The sequence below is a fragment of the Rhinopithecus roxellana genome, chromosome 8 (genome assembly GCF_007565055.1).
Source record: "Rhinopithecus roxellana isolate Shanxi Qingling chromosome 8, ASM756505v1, whole genome shotgun sequence".
Lineage (NCBI taxonomy): Eukaryota > Metazoa > Chordata > Mammalia > Primates > Cercopithecidae > Rhinopithecus > Rhinopithecus roxellana.
Genome location: NC_044556.1, coordinates 76,476,801 through 76,502,705, shown reverse-complemented (window position 1 = coordinate 76,502,705; position 25,905 = coordinate 76,476,801). Strand labels below are relative to the sequence as shown.

Sequence of the window (25,905 nt, the reverse complement as noted above, 5' to 3'; positions counted from 1 at the left end):
AAGTGTGAGAGAGCTGAGAGCCAGGACTCAGTGCTGAGCTTGGTGTCCCACCCCCACAAGGAGGCAGGGAAGAAACCCACTAGTTCCAGCTCCTGGGGTGGCACAGGCCATTGCAACTGGCCCTGCCTGTGGGTCCTAAGGGCCCTTGGCCACCAGGAGGCTAAGAACACTGCTCATGAATGACAGCAAGCCCTGAAAGTTCTGGGAGTGCCACCCAGTCCCACAAACCTGCATCCCCTGCAGTGGAGATGGGGTGAGTGTGCAGAGTGTGGAGGGGGGCGGGGGTGGAATGAGGGGGCCAGGCAAGGGGCAGCTGCAGGGCAGCTCAGCCGGGCACAGGGGTGTGGGCTTGTCGGCAGCGGTGCTCTCACATAGAGCGTTGTGTGTGGCATAGAGGTGAGCCACCATGGGCCAACCATAAGCCCTCCCTGGGCTCTGCTTACCAACACCCAAAGCCAGCGATCAGCTCCCAGCACCTGCCCTCACCTTTCCCGGGGTCTTTCTCCCTGGCCAGAGTCTCAGGAGTAGGAGATGCCGGGAAAGTCTCCCTGAACAGTTGGGGTATAGAGCTGGAAACCCCCAGCCCAGCCCTCTGGGGGAAGGTGACAAACAGGAAAGGGTTAAAGGGCTAGGGCCGGTGGCCTTTGATGGAGGCTGAGAAGCAACTGCACTGAGGGGCGCCTCTCATCCGCCCTCCTCTTTCCGGTGTAGCTCAGCTCCTGGACGTGCCACAGACAGAAAGCATAACACACGCTCGCCAGGAAGAGCCTTTGCCTGACTCAGGGCAGCTCAGAGTGTAGGGTAAGTGCATTTGGCCATAGCAGAGCCCTGAGGAGGGAGGGGAGGGGAGAGATGGGTGGGCGGCGCTCACATGCTTCACTGTCCACTGCTCATTCATCCAACCACTGGTTGAGGGCCACTGAGCCCTTCTATGCACCAGGTGCTTGGGGTGGTGGGGGGAGGATCTGCAGAGCGTGCAGAGTTGAGCCAGATGTGCCACAACCAGAGCTCCTGGGCACAGAACCCAGGGGCACGCCGCCTGTCTGGGGCTCTGTGCTTTGCACCTCACTGCCTATTATCCCAGAGTCATCAGCTGTTCCTCGCCCCAGTATCAGAGCCTTTGGCCTTGATTTCAGCCTGCTCTGCTCCAGCCCCAGCCCCCAGACCTGCTGGCTGGCTCCAGCCTCAGCGGGGAAAACCAGACCCATTCATTCATGCTGAGCTACTGTGTTGTCTTCAGGAAGCCTCTCAGTACTTCAGTTGCTTCTGTGTAATGTCCACTCCTACCTGATCTGAAACTGGGAGTTGACCACTGATCTCTTCAAGGGGCCTCTGGCTCAATGAACTGACATTATCAAGGATTTGCATTTTTAAAAAAGATTACACAGAGAAAAAGTTCAGAGTGAAGGAACATAGGATTCCAGGCATGGCAACCCTCAGTTTGAGAACCTCTAAGATGTTAGAACACGAAGACACCTTTTCTAGTCTAGAGTTATTTAAAAGTATTTAAGTGGCCAGGCATGGTGGCTCACACTGTAATCCCAGTACTTTTGGGAGGAAGCCCGTGTGGGCGGATTGCTTGAGCTCAGGAGTTCAAGACCAGCCTGGGCAACATGGCAAAAACCCATCTCTACTAAAAATACAAAAGACAGCCAGGTGTGGTGGTTCACGCCTATGGTCCTAAGCTACTCAGGAGGCTAAGTTGGGAGGATTGCTTGAGCCCAGGGTGTGGAGGTTACAGTGAGTCATGATTGCACCACTGCACCCCAGCCTGGATGACAGAGTGAGCAACCTTATGTCAAAGAAAAGAAGAGTATTTAAAGGATGGTGGGCCTTCTAATGCTTCTGTCCCCAGGTATCCCAAAAAGGCCAGCCCTGGCCTTATTTTTCAGAGAGAAATTGAGTTTAACTTCTAAGGATACACTTTCTGGTACTAATTGCTTTAGGAGAACCAGGCTGTGGAGAAAAGATGAGGACAAAGATGGGAAACAGAGTTGTAAGATGTTTCTGATTCTCCCAATGGCCGAATGATGAATTTTGCCTCCCCTATACCCTGCTCTTACACACACACTCACACGCCTCTCCCCAACCCCCTACACAAATACACACACACACACACTCACACATACACACACACACACACACACACACACACACACTCTGAAGCAGCCCCGTCTCTCTTGGAGCAGCACTGACCGGGCTGTCAGCTCACAGCAGCAGGAAGTGGTGGGCCTGGCAGGCAGGCCAGCGGAGGCTGGGGGAGTGGCTCCAGGCTCATGTTGCAATCCTGGAGATTTGTGGTAGTGTGGGAGATGCTGCTTGACCCCAGGCCCTTCCTCCTATACTGTTTCTGCTTCCTGGGACAGTCTCAAGCCTGGATGCCAAAACCCAGAATCTTCAGTGCTGGGGAGAGGTGATGGAGACAAGAGGTTTGTCTCTGTTGAATGACCTGCCTGGGGAGGGGCTTCAAGGGGACTTGGGGAGCCAGGACAGGCAGAAGGCCAGGCCTCTTAGGTGGAACAGGTGCCGGCTGTGGGCTTAGGGCTCAGTGGGGGCCCTCTTGTTGTGCTGTGCGTCCTTTTGGGGAAGTTACTTAACCTTTCTGTGCTTCACACTTTCCCCACTCCCTTGCTTATGGAATGCCCACATGGAGCCCTTCTTAGGGTAACCTTGGGGCACAGTTACAGGTCAGGCCACCAGTGGCCATCCCATGCCAGGAATGGAATCCTGGGCCCCCAGCATGCTCTTTTTCTAGGCAGCAGGTGACCAGCCAGCTCAGGGCAGGAGATGCAGAGCACAGCCAATTACCTGTGGCACACAGACGACCTGCTGGGGCAGGGGGCCACTGCCAGTGTGTATAAGGCCCGCAACAAGGTAGGAAGCAACCCTGGCCAGCCCAGCCTTGGCCTCCTCATGCCTTGGAAGCTGGCCCAGTCAGCCCCCAGAGGGCATTGAGGGCGGTGGGACAGGGATCTGGGGACATTGTGCAGCACACTCACACTGTGGGTTTGAGCAGAGGGATAGGGAGCTGAAAACGGCTCCTTGAGAGAATGCCTCCGTCAGGCACGAGTTGGGCAAGAGAACTATGAAGTCACAAGGCAAACATCCGAGGAAGGTATCAGCAAATGGGATCTAGGAAGAGCAGAGGCAGGAATTAGGCCTTGTTTGGATTTAACCTGCAAGAATATACGAGATGATATCCACTCTGTTTTACTTAAGAGTGGTAGCTGGCTGGGCGCAGTGGTTCACACCTGTAAGCCCAGCGCTTTGGGAGGCCGAGGTGGGCGGATCATGAGGTTAGGAGATCGAGACCATCCTGGTCAAGATGGTGAAACCCCGTCTCTACTAAAAATACAAAAATTAGTTGGGCGTGGTGGTGGGCGCCTATAATCCCAGCTACTCGGGAGGCTGAGGCAGAGAATCGCTTGAACCTGGGAGGCAGAGATTCCAGTGAGCTGAGATCTTGACACTGCATTCCAGCCTAGGGACAGAGTGAGACTCCGTCTTAAAAAAAAAAAGGAAAAAAAAAAAGGAATTGGAGCCAGCCAGACCAGGTTCCAGTCCCTTCCCTGCTGCTAACCCCAGGGAGTGTTAGCTGCCCTGTGGTGATTGTCAATGGCAATTGTAATAATAACAACAAGCCATCCCCTGCAGGAGATCAGAATTTCAGGCTCTTGTCACCTCCCAGTGTGGGACTGTCTACCCCTTGAGAGGAAAAGGAGGTGTGGATGGGAGCCCCCATCCAACCAGGCTCACCTCTGGGTTGGGCTGGCGGGAGAGGCTGAATGGAGGCCCAGGAGAGGGTGGCTGCTTCCCCCACCCGCCGCGGGAGTGGGACATGTGCTAATCCCCATGCTGCCTCCCACTGCTCCCTCCCCAATGGCAGAAATCCGGGGAGCTGGTTGCTGTGAAGGTCTTCAACACCACCAGCTACCTGCGGCCCCGTGAGGTGCAGGTGAGGGAGTTTGAGGTCCTGCGGAAGCTGAACCACCAGAACATCATCAAGCTCTTTGCGGTGGAGGAGACGGTGGGTCCGGTGCTTGGTCAGAGGGTGGTCTTGTCCTGGACCCTTGTCGTCTGGGGAGAGTCAGGCCACACAACAACAGAGACTTGGTCCCATGCTCATCAGCAGGTCAGACAGAGCAGGCAAATTGCAGAAGGGAGCAAAGGGTGCAAGGGGGTGGGAGCGGTGCACGGGAAAGGAACAATAGACAGAATCAGTACCTAAGCAGAGAGGGCTTCCTGGAATAGGTGACTTTGGATTCCAGTGTTTGAGATCAGTGTGAGGCCAAGGAGGGAAGTCCAGGCCGGAAGCTGGGACCTGGAGAATGGGGACTCTGGGCTCCATCCCCACTAACATGGATGGTGTGACGGTGACACAGCGGCATGGGTGTGCTTAGTGCCAATGAAGTATACACTTAAAATTGGTTAAAATGGGAAATTTTGTTGTGGATATTTTACCACAGTTGAACACCTAATCAAAAAAAGTAATACAAAGAGGGGTGCCGCCCTTGGGGAGACAGAGCCACCACCCCTCTTGGTTTCCTAGAGAATCCAGATGGCACCTCCATACCCTAGTGTCCTTGAGACGCCCTCCTCAGCCCCATGTGTGTCTCTGCCCTTCTGCCTGTCCCATGGCTCTGAGCCACTTCTTCCTAGTGGGTGGGGAGGAGAAGTGCTGTCCTCATGAGCCCCTCTCTGTCCCACCTGCAGGGGGGCAGCCGGCAGAAGGTACTGGTGATGGAGTACTGCTCCAGTGGGAGCCTGCTGAGCGTGCTGGAGAGCCCCGAGAACGCCTTTGGGCTGCCAGAGGATGAGTTCCTGGTGGTGCTGCGCTGTGTGGGTGAGCCCCTCCCTGTCCCTGCCTCCACCCTCAGACTGGCAGCAGGCCTGGGACAGACGCTGACGGGCAGGACCCAGGCTTCTGACTCCTGCTAATCCTTCCATTTAAAATTCCAACTTAAAAAGTAAACCTAAAAAAGATTGTACACCGATGTTCATAGCAGCATTATTTACAATAGCCAAAAGTTGGAAACAGCCTAACTGTGAAAACAAAATGTGGGAGGTACCTAAAATAGAATATTATTCAGTCTTAAAAGGAAAGAAATTCTGACACCTGCTACAACATGGATGGACCTTGGTGACATTATGCTAAGTGAAAAAAGCCAGACACAGAAGGACAAATCCTGTATGATTCCACTCATACATTCATAGAGACAGAAAGTACCATGGTGGATGTCAGGGTCTGGGGGCAGAGGAGAATGGGGAGTTGTTTAATGAGTCTGGTTTCAATTTTGAAGAATGAGGCCGGGTGCAGGGGCTTATGCCTGTAATCTCAGCACTTTGCAAGGCCCAGGTGGGCGGATTATTTGAGGTTGGGGGTTTGAGACCAGTCCGGCAAACACAGTGAAACCCTGTCTCTACTTAAAAAAAATACAAAAATTAGCCGGGCATGGTGGCGTGCACCTGTAGTTCCAGCTACATGGGAGGTGGAGGCATGAGAATCGATTAAACCCGAGAGGCAGAGGTTGCGGTGAGCCGAGATTGAGCCATTGCACTGTGCCCTAGGTGTCAGAGTGAGACTCTGTCTCAAAAAAAAAAAAAAAAAAGTGGAGAGTGAGAAAAGTTCTAAGCTGGATGGTATGATGGTGGCACAGCAGCATGGGTGTGCTTAGTGCCAATGAAGTGTACACTTAAAATTGGTTAAAATGGGAAATTTTGTTATGGATATTTTACCACAATTGAACACCTAATCAAAAGAAATAATTGACAAAGAGGGGTGCCGCCCTTGGGGAGACAGAGCCACCACCCCTCTCGGTTTCCTAGAGAATCCAGATGGCACCTCCATACCCTAGTGTCCTTGAGATGCCCTCCTCAGCCCCATGTGTGTCTCTGGCCTTCTGCCTGTGCCATGGCTCTGTCAGCCCATGGGAACTCCTGTGTCTCTGGATCCAAGGACAGCCTGCCCACCAAGATGAGCCTCAGACACTAGACTTTCCCTGGCCAGAGCCAGCTAGTGGCTTCCCCGTCTGTCCCCAGTGGCCGGCATGAACCACCTGCGGGAGAACGGCATCGTGCATCGCGACATCAAGCCCGGGAACATCATGCGCCTCGTGGGGGAGGAGGGGCAGAGCATCTACAAGCTGACAGACTTCGGGGCTGCCCGGGAGCTGGATGATGACGAGAAGTTTGTCTCAGTCTATGGGACTGAGGAGTACCTGGTGGGTGAGCTGCTGGGGACCCGCTGCCCCCTTGTGAGCCCCTCAGAGCCCCCATAGGGGGTGTGGCCCACCTCCTGCTTCCGACAGGGTTATGTCTCTCCCCTGTACCGCAACCGGAAGAATGCATTCTGTTCTCTAAGACAGAAAAGGTGAGGCTGCAGCCTGGCCAGGCTACCCGGCCTTGTGCAGTTAACTCCTTGCCAGGACTCTCAGGAGGATGGGACGTACAGGTCCCCAGGGCACAGGGTGGGCCGACAGAAACACTCTGGGTAGGGCGAACGCGACACCGGTTTTTAAGATGACAAAGGAGAAGGATTTGAACAGTTCTGTTTTCACCTGCAGGCGGTGGAAGGGAGTCTGACAGGTCTCAGGCCCTTGCCAGCCCTCCCGCTCCACGGCCGCGTTCTGGTTCTCTCCGGCAGCACCCCGACATGTATGAGCGGGCGGTGCTTCGAAAGCCCCAGCAAAAAGCGTTCGGGGTGACTGTGGATCTCTGGAGCATTGGAGTGACCTTGTACCATGCAGCCACCGGCAGCCTGCCCTTCATCCCCTTTGGTGGGCCACGGCGGAACAAAGAGATCATGTACGGTGGGCCACAGGGCAGGGAATGGGGCAGACTGGCGGTCCCCTGGCCCTTCTCCCACCAGTCCCTGCTGTGTCTCCTGCTCACCTCACACTGCTTTGGTCCACCCCATACCCAGGCTCTTTGTAGACCTCTTTTTGTTAATCAGATCAAACAAGCAGCTGAGCTCTGCCCGGGACTGACGGGTGTCTGTGAATACACCCTGTGTTAGTTCAGTGCTTCACTCTAGCCCTCTGCTCCCTTACTGCTCTCCTTGTCTTAACCGAAGCTCAAAGAGTAACTTGCCCAAGGTGGCAGAGCTCACCAGCGGCAAAGGTGGCAGCTTCCTGTTCCCAGGTCCAAGGTCCTTCCATGGTTTTGTGCCATCGGACAGGGAAGTAGTTAAGTGGCTGGAGACAGCAGCGGCTCCCTCTGAGCGCACCACCTGGAGCAGAGATGTCAGCTGCTTAGTGGGAAGGTTGCTGCACTCGCCTCAGCCCAGGAGTCCAGCTGTGTGGAACCTATATTAGGACCGTGAGAGGGGCAGGAGACCCGCGTGGACAGGGGTTGTCAGGGAAGGCTGGACTCTGAAGGGAGAGAAAGAGGACGAGAGGATACTGGGGCCATGCATAGCATGGGCAAAGGTGTGGAGGAAGCTGGCCAGGCTGAGGGAAGTGTAGCTGGGAGGGAGGCAGTGGACAGGGTAAAGGTGTCTCTGTCTGAAGCAAAGGGCTCCAGGAGGAGTGCTGAGGCAAGGTGCTCTCACAGCTGAGAGCCAGGTCTCTCACATTCCATCACTCAGGCTACCTTGGGGTGGCTGGGTGGCTTGAACCTGTGCTCTGAGCCCTTTGTGCTGAGTGTGTCGTTGCCTCGCAATGTGATGGCTGGGGATCCCGCTGACCTGGTCTTGCTCCCCCTAGGTACCGGATCACCACGGAAAAGCCAGCTGGGGCCATTGCAGGTGCCCAGAGGCGGGAGAATGGGCCCCTGGAGTGGAGCTACACCCTCCCCATCACCTGCCAGCTGTCACTGTGAGTGGGACCCTGCTGGGTGGGTGATGCTGGAGTCTGAGCTGGGTATCACTTCTCTCTGCTGAGTCAAGACTTCTGAGGCCTGTTCCAGCAGGTTCTGGGCATGCTGCAGGCTTAGGTACACCACTTTCCCACCTGGATGCTGGAACGAGTTCTTCCAGCTCTTCCTCCCCAACCCACCCAGCCCCACCACCTTGGTCCTAGCTCTTCAGGACATGCCCCTATTGCCTGCTTAAGGCGGACAGGTCTGGGCCCCCGCCCCTGACAGTCTCCATGTCCTGGGAGGGCAGGGGGCTGCAGAGCCAGCTGGTGCCCATCCTGGCCAACATCCTGGAGGTGGAGCAGGCCAAGTGCTGGGGCTTCGACCAGTTCTTTGCGGAGACCAGTGACATCCTGCAGCGAGTTGTCATCCATGTCTTCTCCCTGTCCCAGGCAGTCCTGCATCACGTCTACATCCATGCCCACAACACGTAAGTAGGGACAAGGGAGGGAAGCAGTGAGAATCTTCTGTACCCAAGCAGCGGTGCCTGTCCAAAGCAGCATTTCCCACAGTACGTTCTGAAGAGTGGATATGTAGGAACGCTTCTGGGTCCAAACATAGTCTGGAAAAAGACTAGATCTGCAAAGTTAAAGCTAAACAGGTTTTCTTGCATGTACTTCAGAGAGTCAGTACCTTTTCTAATGCTAATATGCATTATACATCTGAGAAGTGTGTGCGTGTATGTTGGCTGTGCATTTCCTAAATGTACGGCTCTTAGAACCCTTGATTCCTGGATAATTTTATAGAACTAGGTAAATGTAACGGCAGTGTGACAGGAAGAGGTGCAGAGTCAGAGACTGGGTATTGGGACTCCTGGGGCCTGTTCCCACTCTGTCTCCATCACTATAAGATGTGAACTCTCCCCTTGGCCTCTCCACCCTTGATGACAGAGAAAACCACCCCCGTCCCTCCCTCTGCAAAACAGAGCCCTGCCCATGGGCAATGCTTAGCTGGGGCTTAGGAGACCTTGGCCCCCTGCCCTGCCTACTGACACCCCCTGCCCTCTGCCCCCCACCACGGCTATGTCTAGGATAGCCATTTTCCAGGAGGCTGTGCATAAGCAGACCAGTGTGGCCCCCCGACACCAGGAGTACCTCTTTGAGGGTCACCTCTGTGTCCTTGAGCCCAGCATCTCAGCACAGCACATCGCCCACACGACAGCAAGCAGCCCCCTGACCCTCTTCAGCACAGCCATCCCCAAGGGTCTGGCCTTCAGGGACCGTGAGTAGAGCCACCTGGGCTGGATCTTTCTCCTCCCCACATTTCCTGTGAGACAGGAGTTTGCAATCCAAGCCATTGGTTACTTTCCTTTGTGGGTGTTTCTTTGGGGCCACAGGGAGCCAGAGGCAGATGTGGGTTCTAATTCTGCAGATGCCTCTGAGATGCCACATGATGTGGGCTGGTGGCTTGACCTCCCGGGGGCTTCCCAGCATCCTCAGAGCTGTGGAAAGAGCTCCAGTGGAAACAGAGAGATCTGGATTTAATGCAGTTTCCATAATCTCTGATTTGTGGGGAAGCCTCAGACAGTTTGTGTTGGAGGAAGCCCAAGTCTGAGCTCCTGGAAAGAAGGGAAGGGGGTCAGGGGTCCAGAGCTTGAGCCTTTCTCCAAATCCTAGCAGAAGTTTCCTTTCTTCTCACTTGAATAATGCCAGTTTTATCCTCCTTCTCTGAGGCTAGGAAGGGGTATTCTCCTCAAAACCTGTGGGCAAGAAGGTGATTTAGTCCATTTTCGGCCCTTGGGCATGAGCATGTAGTTCTCAAAAGTGGCCACAAGGTGACAGTGAGGGATCACAACTTTAAGTGCCGCTAAGGCTGGCAAGGTGGGGGGGCTCAGGGTGAGTTGCGAAGCCTAAGGTGGGAGATTGGCAGTGAGGGGTGAGTGTGCGCTGGACTTAATGAAAGATGAGCTGACCCAGCACCATATAGACAGGCCCCTCAGACAGGGTCTTTGTCTGCAGCTGCTCTGGACGTCCCCAAGTTCGTCCCCAAAGTGGACCTGCAGGCGGATTACAACACGGCCAAGGTGAGGGGCAACCCCCAGGTGGCAGGGAGGGGCATGGCCCAAGGGTAGGAGGTGTGGGACCTGGTCCTGCGCACCTCTGTGTTTCAGGGTGTGTTGGGCGCTGGCTACCAGGCCCTGCGGCTGGCGCGGGTCCTGCTGGATGGGCAGGAGCTAATGTTGCGGGGGCTGCACTGGGTCATGTGAGTAGCCATGAGGGCTGGGCACAAAGGGGGAGGCGGGCAGGAGCGGGAGGTGGGCAGGAGGGGGGTGGGCAGGAGGGGGGGTGGGCAGGAGAGGGAGGCGGGCAGAGAGGGGAAGACCAGCAGGAGCGGGAGGCAGAGAGGAGGAGGGGCGGGCAGGAAGGGGAGGTGGGCAGGAGAGGGGGTGCGGAGGAAAGGGAGGCGGGCAGAGACGGAGAGGCAGGCAGGAGGGGGAGGCGGGCAGGAGAGGGGGTGCAGAGGAGAGGGAGGCGGGCAGAGACGGAGAGGCAGGCAGGAGGGGGAGGCGGGCAGGAGGGGAGGTCGGCAGGAGGCGGAGGCCAGCACCCTGGGATGCTGTCTGCATGCACAGTGCCCTGAGTCCCCCCATCAAGGCAGCTCTGACTCAGTCTCCCCTTGGACAGGGAGGTGCTCCAGGCCACATGCAGACGGACTCTGGAGGTGGTGAGGACATCCCTCCTCTACCTCAGCAGCAGCCTGGGGACCGAGAGGTGGGTGTTTGCCCTAGGCCGCTGGGACCTCTCAGCCCTGCTCTGTCTGCTCCTCACCCTTAATACCTCCAACAATGCACCTCTCCTCCCCAACCCGGGGCTCCTGCCTTCCCTGCCCTCCTAGAATAGAGGCACCCGCACCCTATCCCTTATCCCCACCTCACCAAATAACTGCAATGGCTCTCTCCAAACCTAGTCCCTCACCTGCAGGGGAAGGGGCCCATGGGGGCACAGACTCTCCAGGTACCAAGGTGGCCTCCTTATCCCAGGAAGGGGCTTGTGTCCTGCCAAGTCCTTCTCTGAATGATTTAGAATGCTCACCCTATGCCAAGTGCCAGCAGAACTCTAGGGGGAGGACTCACACCCACACACAGAACAAGATCCCGGTGGTCTTGTTCTCCACGCCTCATCTCCTGCTTTCTCTGACTCTTCAGCTTATCCTTGCCTTCATTGGGTTCCCTGCCCCAATCCTTGGAACCTTACTCCCTCCACTCCCTTGTCTCAGGCTAATTAGTGGGGATGAGTTGGAAGTAGAGAGAGACTGGGGAGGAGGAAGTCAGGTGGAAGGGTCTGGAGATGGGGAATATGGGAATACTTCGTTGATCAGAGCATGATTGAGAAGTGAGCACAGCACCCCAAATCCTGGAAGGCACGAGGCCATGGTACGGATGAGGGCGGGAGCTCTGCAGCCTAGGGATGCCACTGGTGGCGGGAGTCTTTGGGGACAGAGGACCAGAGACTGCGCACATGCCTGAAGGCCCTCCTCCTCTCACCACCCCCCAGCCCTTGTCTCCAGGGAGCTCCAGGGAGTTTCCCAGCTGTGGGCTGACTCATGCAGCCCCACATGCCTCCTGCTTGGCAGCAGCAACACAGATGATGGGGCAGCTGGGAGGTGGAGGAGCAGGGAGGAGGAAGAGGAGCATCTCCAGATAACAGGGATGGAGTCTCCATCCAGACTGAGCCCCTCTCAAACGGTGACAGAGAGTGGGGTTCAGTCAGCAGAACTGCGAGTGAATCTCCTTTGAGCAGAGCTCTGTCCAGGACACAGAGGGGGCTGCGGGTAGGTGTGGCCTCCTGTCATTCAGAGAGGCCCATGCTTCCTGCGGAGCAGCTAGCCCTTCCTGGACATGTGAGGGCTGATGGGATTGTTGGGTAAGAGGAGACTTGAGATGGGTAGAGGCAACCATGGAGGCCTTCCTGAAAGATGAGGCTTTTAAGGCCAGAAGGAAGGAGAATACCTCAGGCAGGAAGGTCTGTGCAGAGACAGAGAAGAAAAGGGCCCTGTTCAAGGGGAGCAAGGGGGTGCTGGGGAGGTTTACTAAAGCCACAGTCATGATGGCAGGTAGCTCAGAGCTAAGCCAGAGGCGGACAGAGGTGGGGTGAGGAGGGGAGGAAAGAATGCATAGAGGCCCTGGAGGGGTCCAGCTAGAGGGAGGTTGGACCCCAGTAAAACAACCAGTAGGGAGCCATTGTAGATTCTTGACCTGGGAAGATGTGTTTGGGAAAGCTTTTTGGGTGTCTGTCTGCCCACTTGCCCTGGATGGACAGGGGCTGGGGGCGAGTGGCACACTGGCCTAGGTCTGGCGTCCTGGCATCCTGGCGTCCAGTGGCTGCTGTTCCCCTGTTATGGCTCTGCAGCCTCCTCCAAGGCGGCCTCCGTGGTATGTCTAGAGAGCTCGGGTCAGGCAAGTGCCTGCTTTGAAGCCTATTTCAGCCTCCCATCAAGGAGGAAGATGGGGAGCAAAAACATTTGTGAGCAGGGAGCCAGAGGGCCAGGTGCAGCCTCTTCTCTTAGTCTGGGTGTAACTCCAGCCCATTGTCACCTTGCCCTACCTGGGCCTCTGTGTCCTCATTTTCAAAATGGGAGGGTTGGATGATCTCTGCGGCCTCCCAGCTCCCACATGTTGCAAGCCCGTTCTTGCCTGAACATCCCCAGACCTGTAGATTCTCCTAAGGTCTGAAAACACCAGCTCCACCCACAGTGGAACCAGGTATTTTCATGAGCTGAATGTGACACTGGAGGAACCCAGCACCTCATGCCAAGTGGCCCACCTTTGCCCAGCCTGGTGACTTGCCCCTCCCTGAGTGTGCTCCTCCTGCCTCAGGTTCCCCAGGACAGCTCCTCTGGCAGAGCAACCTTGCCTTTGTCCTAAAGCTTTCTGGCCCTCCTGAGCAGCTGCTGTCATCCGGAGGCACTGCTCAGGCAGCCAGGATGGGCTTTGGGAATCCTAGGGCTTCCCCCAGCCCCACCAGCAGGCAAGACTTTCCAGGCAAGACTTCATCTCTGAGGTCCCTTTGGATCCCTATGAACACCTTATTAGGTCGCAGGAAGGAAATTTTTCTCCTCGTTTTATAGACAAAGGGCCTGAGGCCTGTAGAGCTAAAGGACTAACCCAAGGTCATGCAGATAGCAAATGTGACTGCCAGGACTAGGACTCGAACCCATGTCTCCTGACTCCCTGTGGAGATGGATTGGGTCCAGCCTCACCCTCTTCTGCCATCAAATATCCCGAATCTTCATCCATTTGTGCACTCAGTAATGCCTTCAACATCCATGCACTGACAGACTACTGTGTGCTGAACACATTGCTAGGCACTGGAGTTGTACGAGGAGCAAAGCAACGGCACCCCTATCTTCAAGGAGCCTGCAGTTCATTCCTGATTCTCTCTTTGCTCAGCTCCCCTTTCCTCCGCTACTTCTCCATTCCCAAGCCAAAGTACACAGGATACTTTTTTAAAATCATGATTATTACTAAAATGTATACACTAATGGTAGAAAGTTAGAAAACAGAAATAAGCAAAAATAAGAAAATTAAAATCCCGTATCCCACTATCTAGAGATAGGTTACCACACCTTAGAAGGACATGTCCTTCTAGATATTATTCTACTACGCGTAAATATTAACCAACATGAAATGATGGTGTATTTGCCGTTTTATAACCTGTTTTTGAGATCACATGCACGGTCCCACCTTCTGGACTCATTAGAGTTTCCCCTTGAAGTTGTTTGTCTTGTCCTTCTTTCTCGGCATTTCCTGTAAACTGGGAAGTTTTTAAAAATTTTTTAGTATTTTATTTATTTTCATTTCTTTTTTTTTCAAGGCAGGGTCTCACTATGTTGGCCAGGCTGGTCTTGAACTCCTGGCCTTAAGCGATCCTCCCACCTTGGCCTCCCAAAGTGCTGGGATTACTGGTGTGAGCCACCATGCCTGGCTTTTATTTTGTTTTTTATTTTGTTTTATTTTTTTTTTATTTTTATTTTTGTAGAGACAGGGTCTCACTATGTTGCCCAGGCTGATCTCAAACTCCTGGCCTCAAGCAATCCTCCCACTTCTGTCTCCCAAAGTGCTGGGATTACAGGCATGAACCACTGTGCCAGGCCTAAACTGGGAGTGCATAAGGCTAGATGGATTCCAGTTGAACATTTTTTGCTAGAATATATTATTGATGATGCCGGGCATTATATGTCGATATACCATTGGCTGGTGACAGCCTGATTCCTCTACTGTAATGTTACATTTTCCCTGTAGAAGAAAGAAGCAGAGTGGTGTGACCTTGTCACCGTGCAAATGCTCACCCCTTTATCATCCATCATCGCTTGTAACGCTATGCCTCAGGTAACAATTTCACTGGGCAGCAAGATGATAATGTTCAAACTTCTGATACATCATTGCCTAGTAGTCTACAAAATATAGCTTTTCCCTCATCAGAAAGCTGTTGGTTATCAAGAAATACAGTTTCTACTGGACAGGAACTTAATTCTTTCCCTTTAGTTACAAAGTTTCCTGGTAAGGAGATCATTAATAGCAGCCTTGCATCACGGGCCCATGGATTTTCATAGACTCAAGGTGTTACAGTCTGTCTCAACCTTTATTCTTTGCAATACTCAACAATGTCACAACTTGGGTGAGTAGGACCCTCTTCAGGATGGTGCCTCTGTACCAAACACAAAACTCTCCAGAGACCCGGAGAGCCACTAAGGCTGTCCCACAGATGCTATGCCCAGCATGTGCCCACAGAGCTCTCTGCCTCCCACCTTGGCTGTTCCCAAGCCCCCAAATGTCGCCTTTCTCCTTGCCTCCCTCAAGGTCCAGCAGCGTGGCTGGAACACCTGAGATCCAGGAACTGAAGGTGGCTGCAGAATTGAGGTCCAGGCTGCGGACTGTGAGTGAGGCTGGAGGGCAAGGGCTTAGCAGGATCAGAGGTGGGGGCCCATGGTCCAGCCAGCCTGCCCACCAGTGCCCAGGTTGAAGACCCCACGGGGGTCTGCCTTCTTGCCCCACAGCTAGCTGAGGTCCTCTCCAGATGCTCCCAAAATATCACGGAGACCCAGGAGAGCCTGAGCAGCCTAAGCCAGGAGCTGGTGAAGAGCCGGGATCAGGTACATGAGGACAGAAGGTCTGTGGGATTTTCCTTCTTTGTGGGGTGGGAGTGGGGGAGTGGGCAGCGCCAAAGGTCCAGTAGCCTTTAGCCTTTACAGATGTCAGCTTGCATTCCCCTTTCTCTTGGCAAGAGTGCTAGGGCCTGGGGGAGTGGAGGAGATCCAGCAATGAACAAGAACCCCCTGCCCTGCACTGCCCCAGACACCAGCCGGGAGGAGAAAATGATCTGGGGTCCTGCTCCCATCTGGGAGTTTGAGGAACGCCTTGGGAATCTTAGCAGATGCAATAATTCTGAATAAAAGAAGACTTTAGTTCCCTTTCTCGTGTCAGGCCCTTGGACAGATCCTCTCACGTACAGCATCTCGTTGAATCCTGAAAACAATAATGATGCTACGATAATGCCCTTTTTGTAGAAGCTCGGTCAGTGAGGTTAACTTATCCCGAGTCACAGCCAGTAAATGACAAATGACAGAGGTGGCTTCAGGTCAGGTCTGTCCACCTCCAAAGCCTATGTTCTTGGCCTATGCTAGGCAGGGGTTTACAAGCTTTAAAGCACGACTCTCCCTTCTAACAGACATAGAAATGCCCCCTTCCCCCAGCCCCAGCTGACTGTGTGGAGCCGCTGCCTACCTTGCCGCCTCTGACCAGGGGGTGGGTGGTGCCCAGTGCGGACCTCCTCCCCATTCTCTTTGGTGCCTGCTGTAATCTGGGCCTATCCCCATCCATCATCCCGTGCCCTCAATTATAAATTCAAACAGCTCTGAACACCACAGGAGGTTTTCTTAACTGTTTTGGCCGTAAAACCTGACCTAAACTGAATGAGGCTCTTTACAGACTTTATCCCACTTGGGGTGAATATTCTTGTGGTTCTTTGGAGATGTGAATGTGTCTAATTAGGAGTTGATGCCCTGCTCAGGCCATTCTACAATACACTGTGTGGGCACCAAATTGCCTTTCCAATATCAGAAGACGATTCTGAATTCAGAGCCCATTTGGTCCCGAGCCTTTTGGATGAAGGCTGCAGATCTGAGGCCTGTCCTTTTAGATGAAGGCTGAGGATCGAGGCCCTGTCTTTTAGATGAAGGCTGAGGATCGAGGCTCCATCCTTTTGCATGAAGGCTGTGGATCTGAGGCCTGTCATTTTGGATGAAGGCTGCAGTTCTGAGGCCCCGTCCTTTTGGATGAAGGCTGTAGATCCCAGGCTCTGTCTTTTGGATGAAGGCTGAGGATCAAGGCCCTGTCCTTTTGGATGAAGGCTGAGGATCGAGGCCCTGTCCTTTTGGATGAAGGCTGTGGATCTGAGGTCTGTCCCAGCTACTTCGTCTTCCACCCGCATGTTCCTGGCGGGGCAGGCTCCTTTGGCTGGCAGAGCCCTGGAACAAGCCCGTGCTCTGTTCAGAGTCTGGCTCCAGAAATAGCAGAGATGGGGTCACTTGGAGGTGCTGCGGGGAGGGAGTGGAGCTACATAGGCCTGAGGGTGAGGAAGAACTTTCCCCACACCCTCCCAACTTCTCAAAGTGTTTGTATCCAGCCTGAAAAGGGGAAGGAAGAAATAATAATGACCTTCAACCCCAGACCAAGAAGGTCCTCAGGAGATCATCTCCCCAGTTCCTCCACCTCCAGGCAGGACCAAGGCCTGTTGATTCTTTCTTGTTTTCAACAAGGATTATTGATTCATTATTTATGTTAAGTTTCTGCTGTGTGCCACGCATTGGGTAAACCAAGAAGCTATACTTTTCTGCCTTTTTCAGTTGACCAGAGAGAGATTTTAGCTCCCCTCCGTCCCCAGCTGTCACTGCCAGACACGCTCTTAGGTTTCAGGGGCCTAGGCTTCTTCCCAGGGCCTAGTCTCACAACTTCTCATGTAGGAAAGGCCACGTTCCTGTTGCCTGTCCTGCTTGGCTTCCTGTCTCTCTTGTCTCCTACTTAACTCATGCTGTGAGTGCATGTGTGTGAGAGAGAGGAGGAATAAGCCATGAGAATGAGAGATGGCTGGCTGACTGTATGGGGTCTCAAATAAGCCTAGAGACAGTCACCTCTACTCCCAAATTGATCCCCCAAAACTGTGGCAGTGAGGCTCCTCCCCTATTCCACTGCCACCCTTCGCCTCCTTCCTCTTTGCTCTGTGCCGTTAGATTCTTCCAACACCTGGTCCCTGTCATCTGCCCACAGCATCCAGCAGATTCAGTGCTGTTTGGACAAGATGAACTTCATCTACAAACAGTTCAAGAAGTCTAGGATGAGGCCAGGTGAGCCTGGGGAGGGCAGATACCCCTTCTCTCTCCTCTGTCTCCCTTCTTTCTTCCTTTTCTCTGGTGAGTCATTGCTACCAGTGGCCACTAACCTCCAGCTAAGTGGCCACTAACCTCCAGCTGGTGGTCTTGGAGGCCCACTAAGTGGATGGTTCTGTGCAGCTGCTCTAGGGCAGGGCCCCTGTCTGCAAGCTGCCTGCAGGCCAGTGGCGGACGTGAAACCTTTACATGCCTGCCTGTTGCCACATGAGAGACTTGGATCACATGGTTGGGAGATCCAGTGGGGGATCCACCAGGCTCCTAGAGCCTGGGTGCTCTAGGAGAGGTAGTCCTGGAAAGAGATCCCTCACCTTGGCAGAGCATTTTAAAGTATAAAATGTCACTATCCATTGTGTCCTTGGGGCACTGAGGTAGTCAGGTTTTCCAGAAAAGGGGGGATCAGGAGAAGTCCCGTTTTGAGTCACTGGGTCAGGCATTTTGGCTGCATGATCCATTAATCCTCACAAGGACGTTGTGGCAGGCGCGGCCCATTCACAGGCTCGGGGGTGGGAAGCTGCGTGTCCAAAGTGACTGCCGTTGTGGGGTAGTGCAAGGGGGGATCCAGGGAGGGCTGGTGAGGGGGTTGGAGGGAGCCTGCGGAGGCTCCAGTTGACACTTCTGGTTGGGGAACTAACACACCAGGAACCAAACCTCCCCCTCCCCTCCCAGGCCCCAAGCATTTCCTCATCTGTAGACTGAAGGTCTTGGGCTTGATTGCCAAATTATCTTCTATCCTGGGGATTATCTAAAAACCACTGTCCAGTAGAAATATAATGCCAGACACATATGTAATTCTAAGTTTTCTAGTAGCCAATTTTTAAAAAGTAGAAACAAGTGAAATTAATTTTAATGTGTTATTCAACCCAATATATCCAGTGTCATTTTAGCATGCAATCAATATAAACAAAATCACTAAAGAAATACCTTATATTCTTTTTGTGCCATCACATAAATGCATAACTTATGTCCTTAGCAATTCTGTTTTATTGATTACATGCTAATATATATATTTGAGACAGAGCCGTTCTCTGTCACCCAGGCAGGAGTACAATAGCATGATCACTGCCCACTGTCGCCTCAACCTCCTGGGCTCAAGCCATCCTCCCACTTCAGCCTCCTGACTGGCTGGGACTACAGGATGCTTTTCCATCGCTTTATTGTTTTATATTTCACATATATATATATTATTCACATATATATATATTACATTTATAACACATCTCTGTTGGGAAACTAAATTTTATATATGTGTGTGTGTGGAGCTGGGTGCGGTGGCTCATGCCTGTAATCTCAGCACTTTGGAAAGCTGAAGCAGGAGGAACACTTGGGCCCAGGAGTTCAAGACCAGCCTGGGCAACATAGTAAGACCCCATCTCTACAAAAAGTAAACAGAACTAGCTGGACATGGGCACGTGCCTGTAGTCCTAACTACTTGGGAGGCTGAGGTGGGAGGATCACCTGAGCCTGGGAGCTGGGAGTTGGAGGCTGCAATGAGCTGAGATCACACCACTGCAGCACTCCAGCCAGGGCGAGAGGGAAACCCTGTCTCAAACATCAACAACAATAACAAAACCTCTAGGCATCGTTACCTTCCCCATTTTATAGATGAGAAAACCAAGGCACAGAAAGGTTAAGCAGCCCAAGTAATCTAGGCCCAACTGCTTTTAACCGTCCCATGTTACAGCCTCAAAGCAGTTTTACTTCTATTGGTCTTTAAGAGTCCTTTATTAAAATTAAAAATGAACATCTAACTGTTAAAACCCAGCGTGTTGAAAGATACCATTTTTTAAAACGCCCAGTGGTCTTCAGGGCACTCTCGCTTGAGCCTCACGGGACTCCCGTGTGGAACCTGTGATGGATGAGGAGACAGGCTCAGCGAAGTGAAATCACTCGCCTAGAGCCGCCTGCCAATAGGAGAAAGGGCTGTGTCCAGTCTCTCGGACTGCACACATACTCTCAGCTGGCCGAGTGCAGGGCCCAGGAGGGGGACTCTGCTATTGGAGGAGTGGGATGGGGAGGCCCACCAAGAGAACCTCCATCATCATTTCATCTTGTGGCTGCTGCCACCCTGGAGGCCCATTCCTGCGGAGAGCAGGAGGGGTCAGCATATCCCTAGTATATGAGCCTTAGGGCCCTTCAGGAGGCAGCCAAGGCCATGAAAGCTTCAGCCTTTGTGGCAAAAGTGGCTGGGCAGAGTGGGGAGGTAGAAGGTGGCGGCCTGGTTTCTCTAGCTCATTGCAGGCAGAGCCCGTGAACATTCAGGGATGGGACCATCCAGCTGCAGACATCAGTCACTCTGGGAGGGTGCTGGATAAGGGGCTATGGCTGACTGAGCCTCCTTCCAAGCCCATTCATCCCCCACCTCCCACCCGAAGCATCCCCCACGTCCCCACCCTGGCCCTGCACTGCGGGCTGCCTTCCCCGGGGGCCTCACACAACTTCCCCACGGCTTCTTGAGGCCCCGGCTTTGTCCTAATCAGCTACTTGGGTGCTGGCTTCACTCCTTTGCCTTCCTATTCTGCTGGGCCGTGAGTTCCCGTGAAGCAGCACGGGCTGGGCCGTCTTCGTCTTTGTAACTGTCTCCCGACCCTTGCTGCTCTCTGTTTGGTTGACTGATTGAATAGGTGACATCTGTCCTGTCTGTTTTCTTCAGGGCTTGGCTACAATGAGGAACAGATTCACAAGCTGGATAAGTGAGTGGCCTGTCCGCCTGCAGGCGGGTGGGCAGGAGGGTGGGTGTCCTCGGGGCAGAGCGATCCTAACACCAGAGGAGAGGCCATGAAGGGCCCTGCCCCGGGCTGCAGCTGAGCAGTTGGGGATAACAGGTTATCTGGGGCGAGTGGAGGGAGTGTGCATAGCTTAATTGGAGAGAGGCTTCTCAGATGCAACCTTGATGTAACTGGATTTACTTCTGGGACGGACAAGACTGTTTGCAGGCTTTTTATTTTTATTTTTTTCTCTCTAGTCGTCCTCACTGAGGGACCACTTACCACTTCCTGCTTCTGCCCTCTGCCTGAACCTTCCCTGCCTCCCCCTGCTCCTCTGTCTCCCATGTTTCCTGGACACACTCATGTCCAGGAGGCCCTCCCTGATTTAATGGTTATCTGGGAACTCACTCCCCTAGTTCTACAAGCACCTCGACCCCCGCACACGGACACGCACACCTTTCCACGACTGCCTCACTTTCCCTTCCCTTTCCTGAGGACTAAGCTTGAGCACGTGTGTGTTCCCCGAGGACCCGCTGTGCGTCTCCCATGTCTCCCTGTTGATGTGGGTTTTGCTGGCCACCGCAGCCTTCACAATCCAAGTGTGTGACCGTCCTTCCTCCTTTCCCAGAGACATAGCCCTGCTGTGGTCGCAGGCTTGGGCACGTACGACAAGGTGGTGACGGAGACTGAGGGATGGTGGGCTTGTGCACAGTGGTTCTGGCGGCCCATCTGTGCCTTTGTTCCATCATTCTAGGATGAATTTCAGCCATTTAGCCAAAAGGCTCCTGCAGGTGTTTCAGGAGGAGTGCGTGCAGAAGTATCAAGCATCCCTAGTCGCGCACGGCAAGAGGATGAGGTAACAGCCCTTCCTGAGCTCACGGAGCCCGGGGCCTGGCCTGGCCCTTCTAGACTTCAGAGGACCCAGGGCTTTGTGGAGCCCTGAGGGAGAGGGAGGAGCGAGTGAAGGGGTGTGAGCAGATGAGTGGTTTTGTGTTCCCGGGTGGACCAGGCAGTTGGCTGGGAGATTTCTATAGCTTAGCTTATTGAATCCCACAACACCTGTCCGATACGGCAGATATCATCACCCTATTTCCTAGACGAGGAAACGGAGGCTCTGAGAACAGGTCTCCTCTGCACATCACATGGCTAGTAAGCGGCAGACCCAAGACTCATGTGGCTCTGTCTGCCTCTACCATCTGGGCTTTTGAGGGTAAAATCAAATCAAATCTGGATTCTTTCTACCGTTCCACCTGGTTGTATTGAGAAATCTCCTCTAGGAGAACACTAGATCCCCCTGGGATAAGGACAGTGGCAGTGGCCCTTAAGGAGAATCCTCTGTCACACCGTCCCCTTCAGGAGTTATGGGTTCCGCCTTCTCAGATCAGGCCCACTCTCCGTTCCCCCGCCTGTGTGAAAGTTGGCCCCTCCAGAGAAGAGAGGACAATTTCCCACATGCTGCCACGTTCTGAGGCCTGTAGGACCTCACCTTGTTATGGGGCTGAGACCTGGGCACTCACCTGTCCTCATATCAGAATACTAATGCCTGCTTCTCCTACTCCAACCCACCACACATTCTGGTGTAATTGCTCTGGAGCAGGGCTTGGATATCAGTGTAGTACAGCTTCTCCAGGTGATTCTAATGTGTGGCCAGGGCTGAGCACCAACCCCTGATTTCACGGCTCTGGGCCTTGGGGAAAATGTTCCTACTCCTTCTCTCCACTTAGAGACAGAAGAGAATTCACTCTGGAAATGAGAGTGGGCAGTTCCCCACACCGAGAGCCCTAGTGGGGGCTATCCTCTGCCTCTCTGCAGCCTGACTGGTGCCACACTCACCATAGCTGGCATGTGTCACCCAGCCACAGCCACACGCATGTTGTTGGTGCTCCCCAATGTGGCTCTGAAGGGGCCCTCCCAGCCTCAGCCAGCTGTGTGCATCTGCATTATTGCAGTGGGGCAGGCAAGCGTAGAGGGCACAGCTGGCAGGGCAGAAGCAGCGAGGGAGGCAAATACCCGGGACCCACCTGTGTCCATGTGCGGACCCGATGGCAGCTAGGCGAGCCCTGGTGAGTGGGCTGAGTCCTGCTCTAATTCTAAGTCTCTGTCTGTTCTCTTGAGGGTGGTGCACGAGACCAGGAACCACCTGCGCCTGGTCGGCTGTTCTGTGGCCGCCTGTAACACAGAAGCCCAGGGGGTCCAGGAGAGTCTCAGCAAGGTGGGCATGGCAGAGGAATTCTAGGTGCTCTGGGGATGCAGGCTGGTGCTCTTGTTACCCATGTCTTCACCTCCTCAAGTACTCCCCTTACCCAGCCACACATAAGCTGGCTACTAAGTGCTGACTAAAGTATGGCTTCCCTGCAGATCCTGGAAGAGCTATCTCACCAGCTTCTTCAGGACCGAGCAAAGGGGGCTCAGGCCTCCCCACCTTCCATAGCTCCTTACCCCAGCCCTACACCAAAGGACCTGCTTCTCCAGTAAGTGCTGAGGAGAAAGGGGGTGTGTATCTGTGTGGAAGGGGGTTGTAGGGAGCGTGCTGAGGTTAGACGTTGAGGGGTTTGGCCTCATGCCAGTCCTAAGAGGCAAGATTAAAGAGACTGGCTGGGCGCAGTAGCTCATGCCTGTAATCCCAGCACTTTGGGAGGCCAAGGTGGGCGGATCAACTTGAGGCCAGAAGTTTAAGACCAACCTGGCAAACATGGTGAAACCCCATCTCTAGTAAAAATACAAAATTTAGCCGGGTGTGGTGGCATGCAGCTGTAATCTCAGCTACTCGGGAGGCTGAGGCACAAGAATTGCTTGAATCCGGGAGGCAGAGGTTGCAGTGAGCCAAGATAGTGCCACTGCACTCCAGCCTGAGCAAGGGAGCAAGACTCCGTCTCAAATAAGCAAACAAAAAAGAACAAAGAGGTTTCTTTGGGGGAGCTGCAGAGGAGGGTGGGCCTCCCAGGAAAGGGGTCTGGGCAGGGCAACTTCCAGCCTCAGCCACTTCTCCTGCCTCTGCCTTGGGCAGCATGCAAGAGCTCTGCGAGGGGATGAAGCTGCTGGCGTCTGACCTCCTGGATAACAACCGCATCATTGAGCGGTAAGGAGCTTTCACCTTGTGTGGGTCAGGGCTGGGTCTTCAAGCTACCCTTGCCTGGGGCGGCGAAGAGTCCCCAAGCCTGCCCATGCAGGTTTGATGACACGTGTCCATTTTCCAAGCAGCCCTGTTGAAGATTAGGCGTTTTCCACAAATAAGTTGACATCCTCAGGAGGTGTAGGATTCACTTATAGCCTTTAAAATGTGAGCCCCCATGCTGTCAGGGAGATGGGGGCCTGGAGGCATGGGGTTTGCGCCTGTGTCCAGCTCTGCACTCCATATGTACTCTGTGCCCAAGCTGCCCCAGACTGCCTCCTTCAATCACAGCCATCCTCAGGATAGCTGCTGTTTTCATCCCCATGTGCTACCCCAGGAAGCCACAGCACACACAGCTTGGGTACGATGTCCAAGGCCAGTGTTTCTCTGGCCTTGTGGGGCTCCTGTCCCTCTTGCCAATGCTCATGGGCCAGCCCGGGGCTGCAGGATCATCTCCTGATTCAACTCCCCTCCTCGGGGCACTGAGGGGTGGTGAGAGGTTGGTGTGGGAACGCAGCAGGGCTCCAACTCGAGATTGAGATTTTGTGTACCAGTAAAAGTTCTTTTTCTTTTTTTTTTTTTTTTTTGAGACGGAGTCTCACTTTGTCACCCAGGCTGGAGTGCAGTGGTACTGTGTCGGCTCACTGCAACCTCCATCTCCTGGGTTCAAGCAATTCTCCTGCCTCAGCCTCCCAAGTAGCTGGGATTACAGGCGCCCACCACCACACCCAGCTAATTTTTATATTTTTAGTAGAGATGGGGTTTCACTATGTTGGCCAGGCTGGTCTCGAACTCCTGGCCTCAGGTGATCCGCCTGCCTCGACCTCCCAAAGTACTGGGATTACAGACATGAGCCACCGCGCCTGGCTACGTACCAGTAAAAGTTCTAAAAGAAAACTCAAGACCAACAGAGTTACCAGCTGCTCACATAACCAAGTAAGCACGTTTGAAGTGAAAAAAAAAAAAAAAAAAAAAGCCCTGTCATCGAGTAACCCCACTTTATAAAACACATTTTATCACCAAAGAGAGATAACCCCAGGATAAAGGATGGTCCTTGCTTGCCCTGAAGGCCAGCAGCCCTGTTTATATACATGTACACACGTGCACGCATCTCCCACTCCTGCCTATCATCCTCGTGTCTGTCATTTTCCTGTCTGGGAACCAACGACAGGGTAGGGTCAGCAGAGATTCCTACAGGATTTCAATCCTGACCCTGCTTCTTACCAACTGCGTGATCCCGGGAGGTGTGTTCAGCTTTGTGCTTCAGTTCCCTCCCCTGTGAGACAGGAGTAATAATTTCTACCTCATGGTATTGACATAGGGTTTAAATAAAACGAGATATGCGAGGTGCTTGGGGGTAGGGGCTGTGGAGGGAAGGGCTCACTAAATGTTACTTCTTCCCCAGAGGCCACTCCAGTCTGACACTAGAATTGGGGCCAGGAGGTAGGGAAACCAGGAGCAGAGCTTGTGGTTTGTCCCCAGAGTTTCAGAGGGTCCTTGGGTAAGGGAGGAATCTCCTCCCTGTCCTGTTCCAGCAAGAGAACTTGTCCTCTTAAACACCCACAAAGAGGACATTTGACAGCTTCTTGGAAGGATTTTCCAAAACAGCCCTCTTGGTCAGGAAGTTCTAATTTTAGTGACAACATAAATTGCTCTTGCTGTGATATGTGATCTATTTGCAGATAGCTCAAAACTTTATTCTAGTGAATTTTCACTTCCTTATTCAGAGCTATAGCCAAAGAGCCAAATGAACCAGTTTAAACTCCTTTCTCCTCCTCCTAAACCTTGGCTGCACATTGGAATCACCAGGGGATCTTTTAAAAGTACAGACGCCTGGGTCTTGCCCCAGAGACTCTGGGTGCAGCTTGTGTTTAGGATTTGTATAAGCTTTCCAAGTGATTCCAACATATAGTGAGAGGTGAGAGCCAGTGGGTTCTTGTCAGGGAGTGAGGCTGCTACAAGAGGAGAGCTGAGGACTTGAATGGCTCAGTGTTCTTGAAAGCTAATTGTGCTGGGCCCTGGAGTGTGGTCTGCAGGCCTCTCCAACAGGTGGGCACTGCTAGCCTGTACCTTTTCTTGTAGGCTAAACAGAGTCCCAGCAGCTCCTGATGTCTGAGCTCCATGGGGCGCATGAGGCATCCTGAAGCATTAGAATGATTCCAACACTGCTCTCCTGCACCGTGAGACCAACCCAGGGCAAGATCCCATCCCATCACATCAGCCTACCTCCCTCCTGGCTGCTGGCCGGGATGTCGCCAGCATTACCTTCCACTGCCTTTCTCCTTGGGAAGCAGCACAGCTGAGCCTGGGCACCAGGCCACCTCTGTTGGGACCCACAGGAAAGAGTGTGGCAGCCACTGCCTGGGCTGACCTTTCCATCTTCTCCAGGCTCAGGTACTGCTCCTCCGTGCCCCTGGCTGGAGGCTTCCATATGCCCTCCCACTCCCTCTGGTTTATAGGACTTCACTCCATAGCCAACAGGAGAGGAGGCCTCCTGGGGTTTCCCCAGCACACTAGGTCAAACGACCTCATCACAGTCTTCCTTCCTCTTCAAGCATTTCATGTTGAACACAGCTCTCTCTGCTCCCCGGTGATTTCTAAGGGCCACCACTCTCAGCCCCAGGCAATGTAGAGCCTCCTGTTCTTTCTATGCTTGGTCTGACTGAGCCTAAAGTTGAGAAAATGGGTGGCCAAGGCCAGTGCCAGTGTCTTGGGGCCCCTTTGCCTCTCCCTCACTCTCTGAGGCTCCGGCTGGTCCTAGGACATGCAGCCAGGCCTGTGAGTCTGGGCAGGTCCAAGGCCTGCACCTTCAAGAAGTGGAATAAATGTGGCCTTCATTTCTGTTTC

General features: G+C 53.7%; 1 protein-coding gene across 3 annotated transcripts; it reads left to right on the top strand.

Moving 5' to 3' along the window:
* IKBKE (inhibitor of nuclear factor kappa B kinase subunit epsilon) lies at positions 1-25,905 on the top strand. Of its 3 annotated transcripts, none has more exons than XM_010362496.2 (22): positions 1-253; positions 712-801; positions 2,756-2,874; positions 3,887-4,027; positions 4,714-4,843; positions 6,040-6,221; positions 6,644-6,804; positions 7,704-7,814; positions 8,105-8,284; positions 8,885-9,075; positions 9,813-9,877; positions 9,965-10,056; positions 10,479-10,565; positions 14,654-14,729; positions 14,851-14,963; positions 17,120-17,196; positions 19,892-19,931; positions 20,701-20,802; positions 22,062-22,158; positions 22,305-22,417; positions 22,954-23,025; positions 25,141-25,905. In XM_010362496.2, the coding sequence occupies exons 3-22, from the start codon at positions 2,788-2,790 to the stop codon at positions 25,172-25,174; spliced, it is 2,151 nt and encodes a 716-aa protein (XP_010360798.1). In that variant the 5' UTR covers positions 1-253; positions 712-801; positions 2,756-2,787; the 3' UTR covers positions 25,175-25,905. The 3 variants fall into 3 exon arrangements, 2 of the variants coding, with proteins under 2 accessions (XP_010360798.1, XP_030791974.1); XM_030936114.1 differs by having other exon boundaries at positions 2-253; positions 2,760-2,874; XR_004058812.1 differs by lacking the exon at positions 22,062-22,158.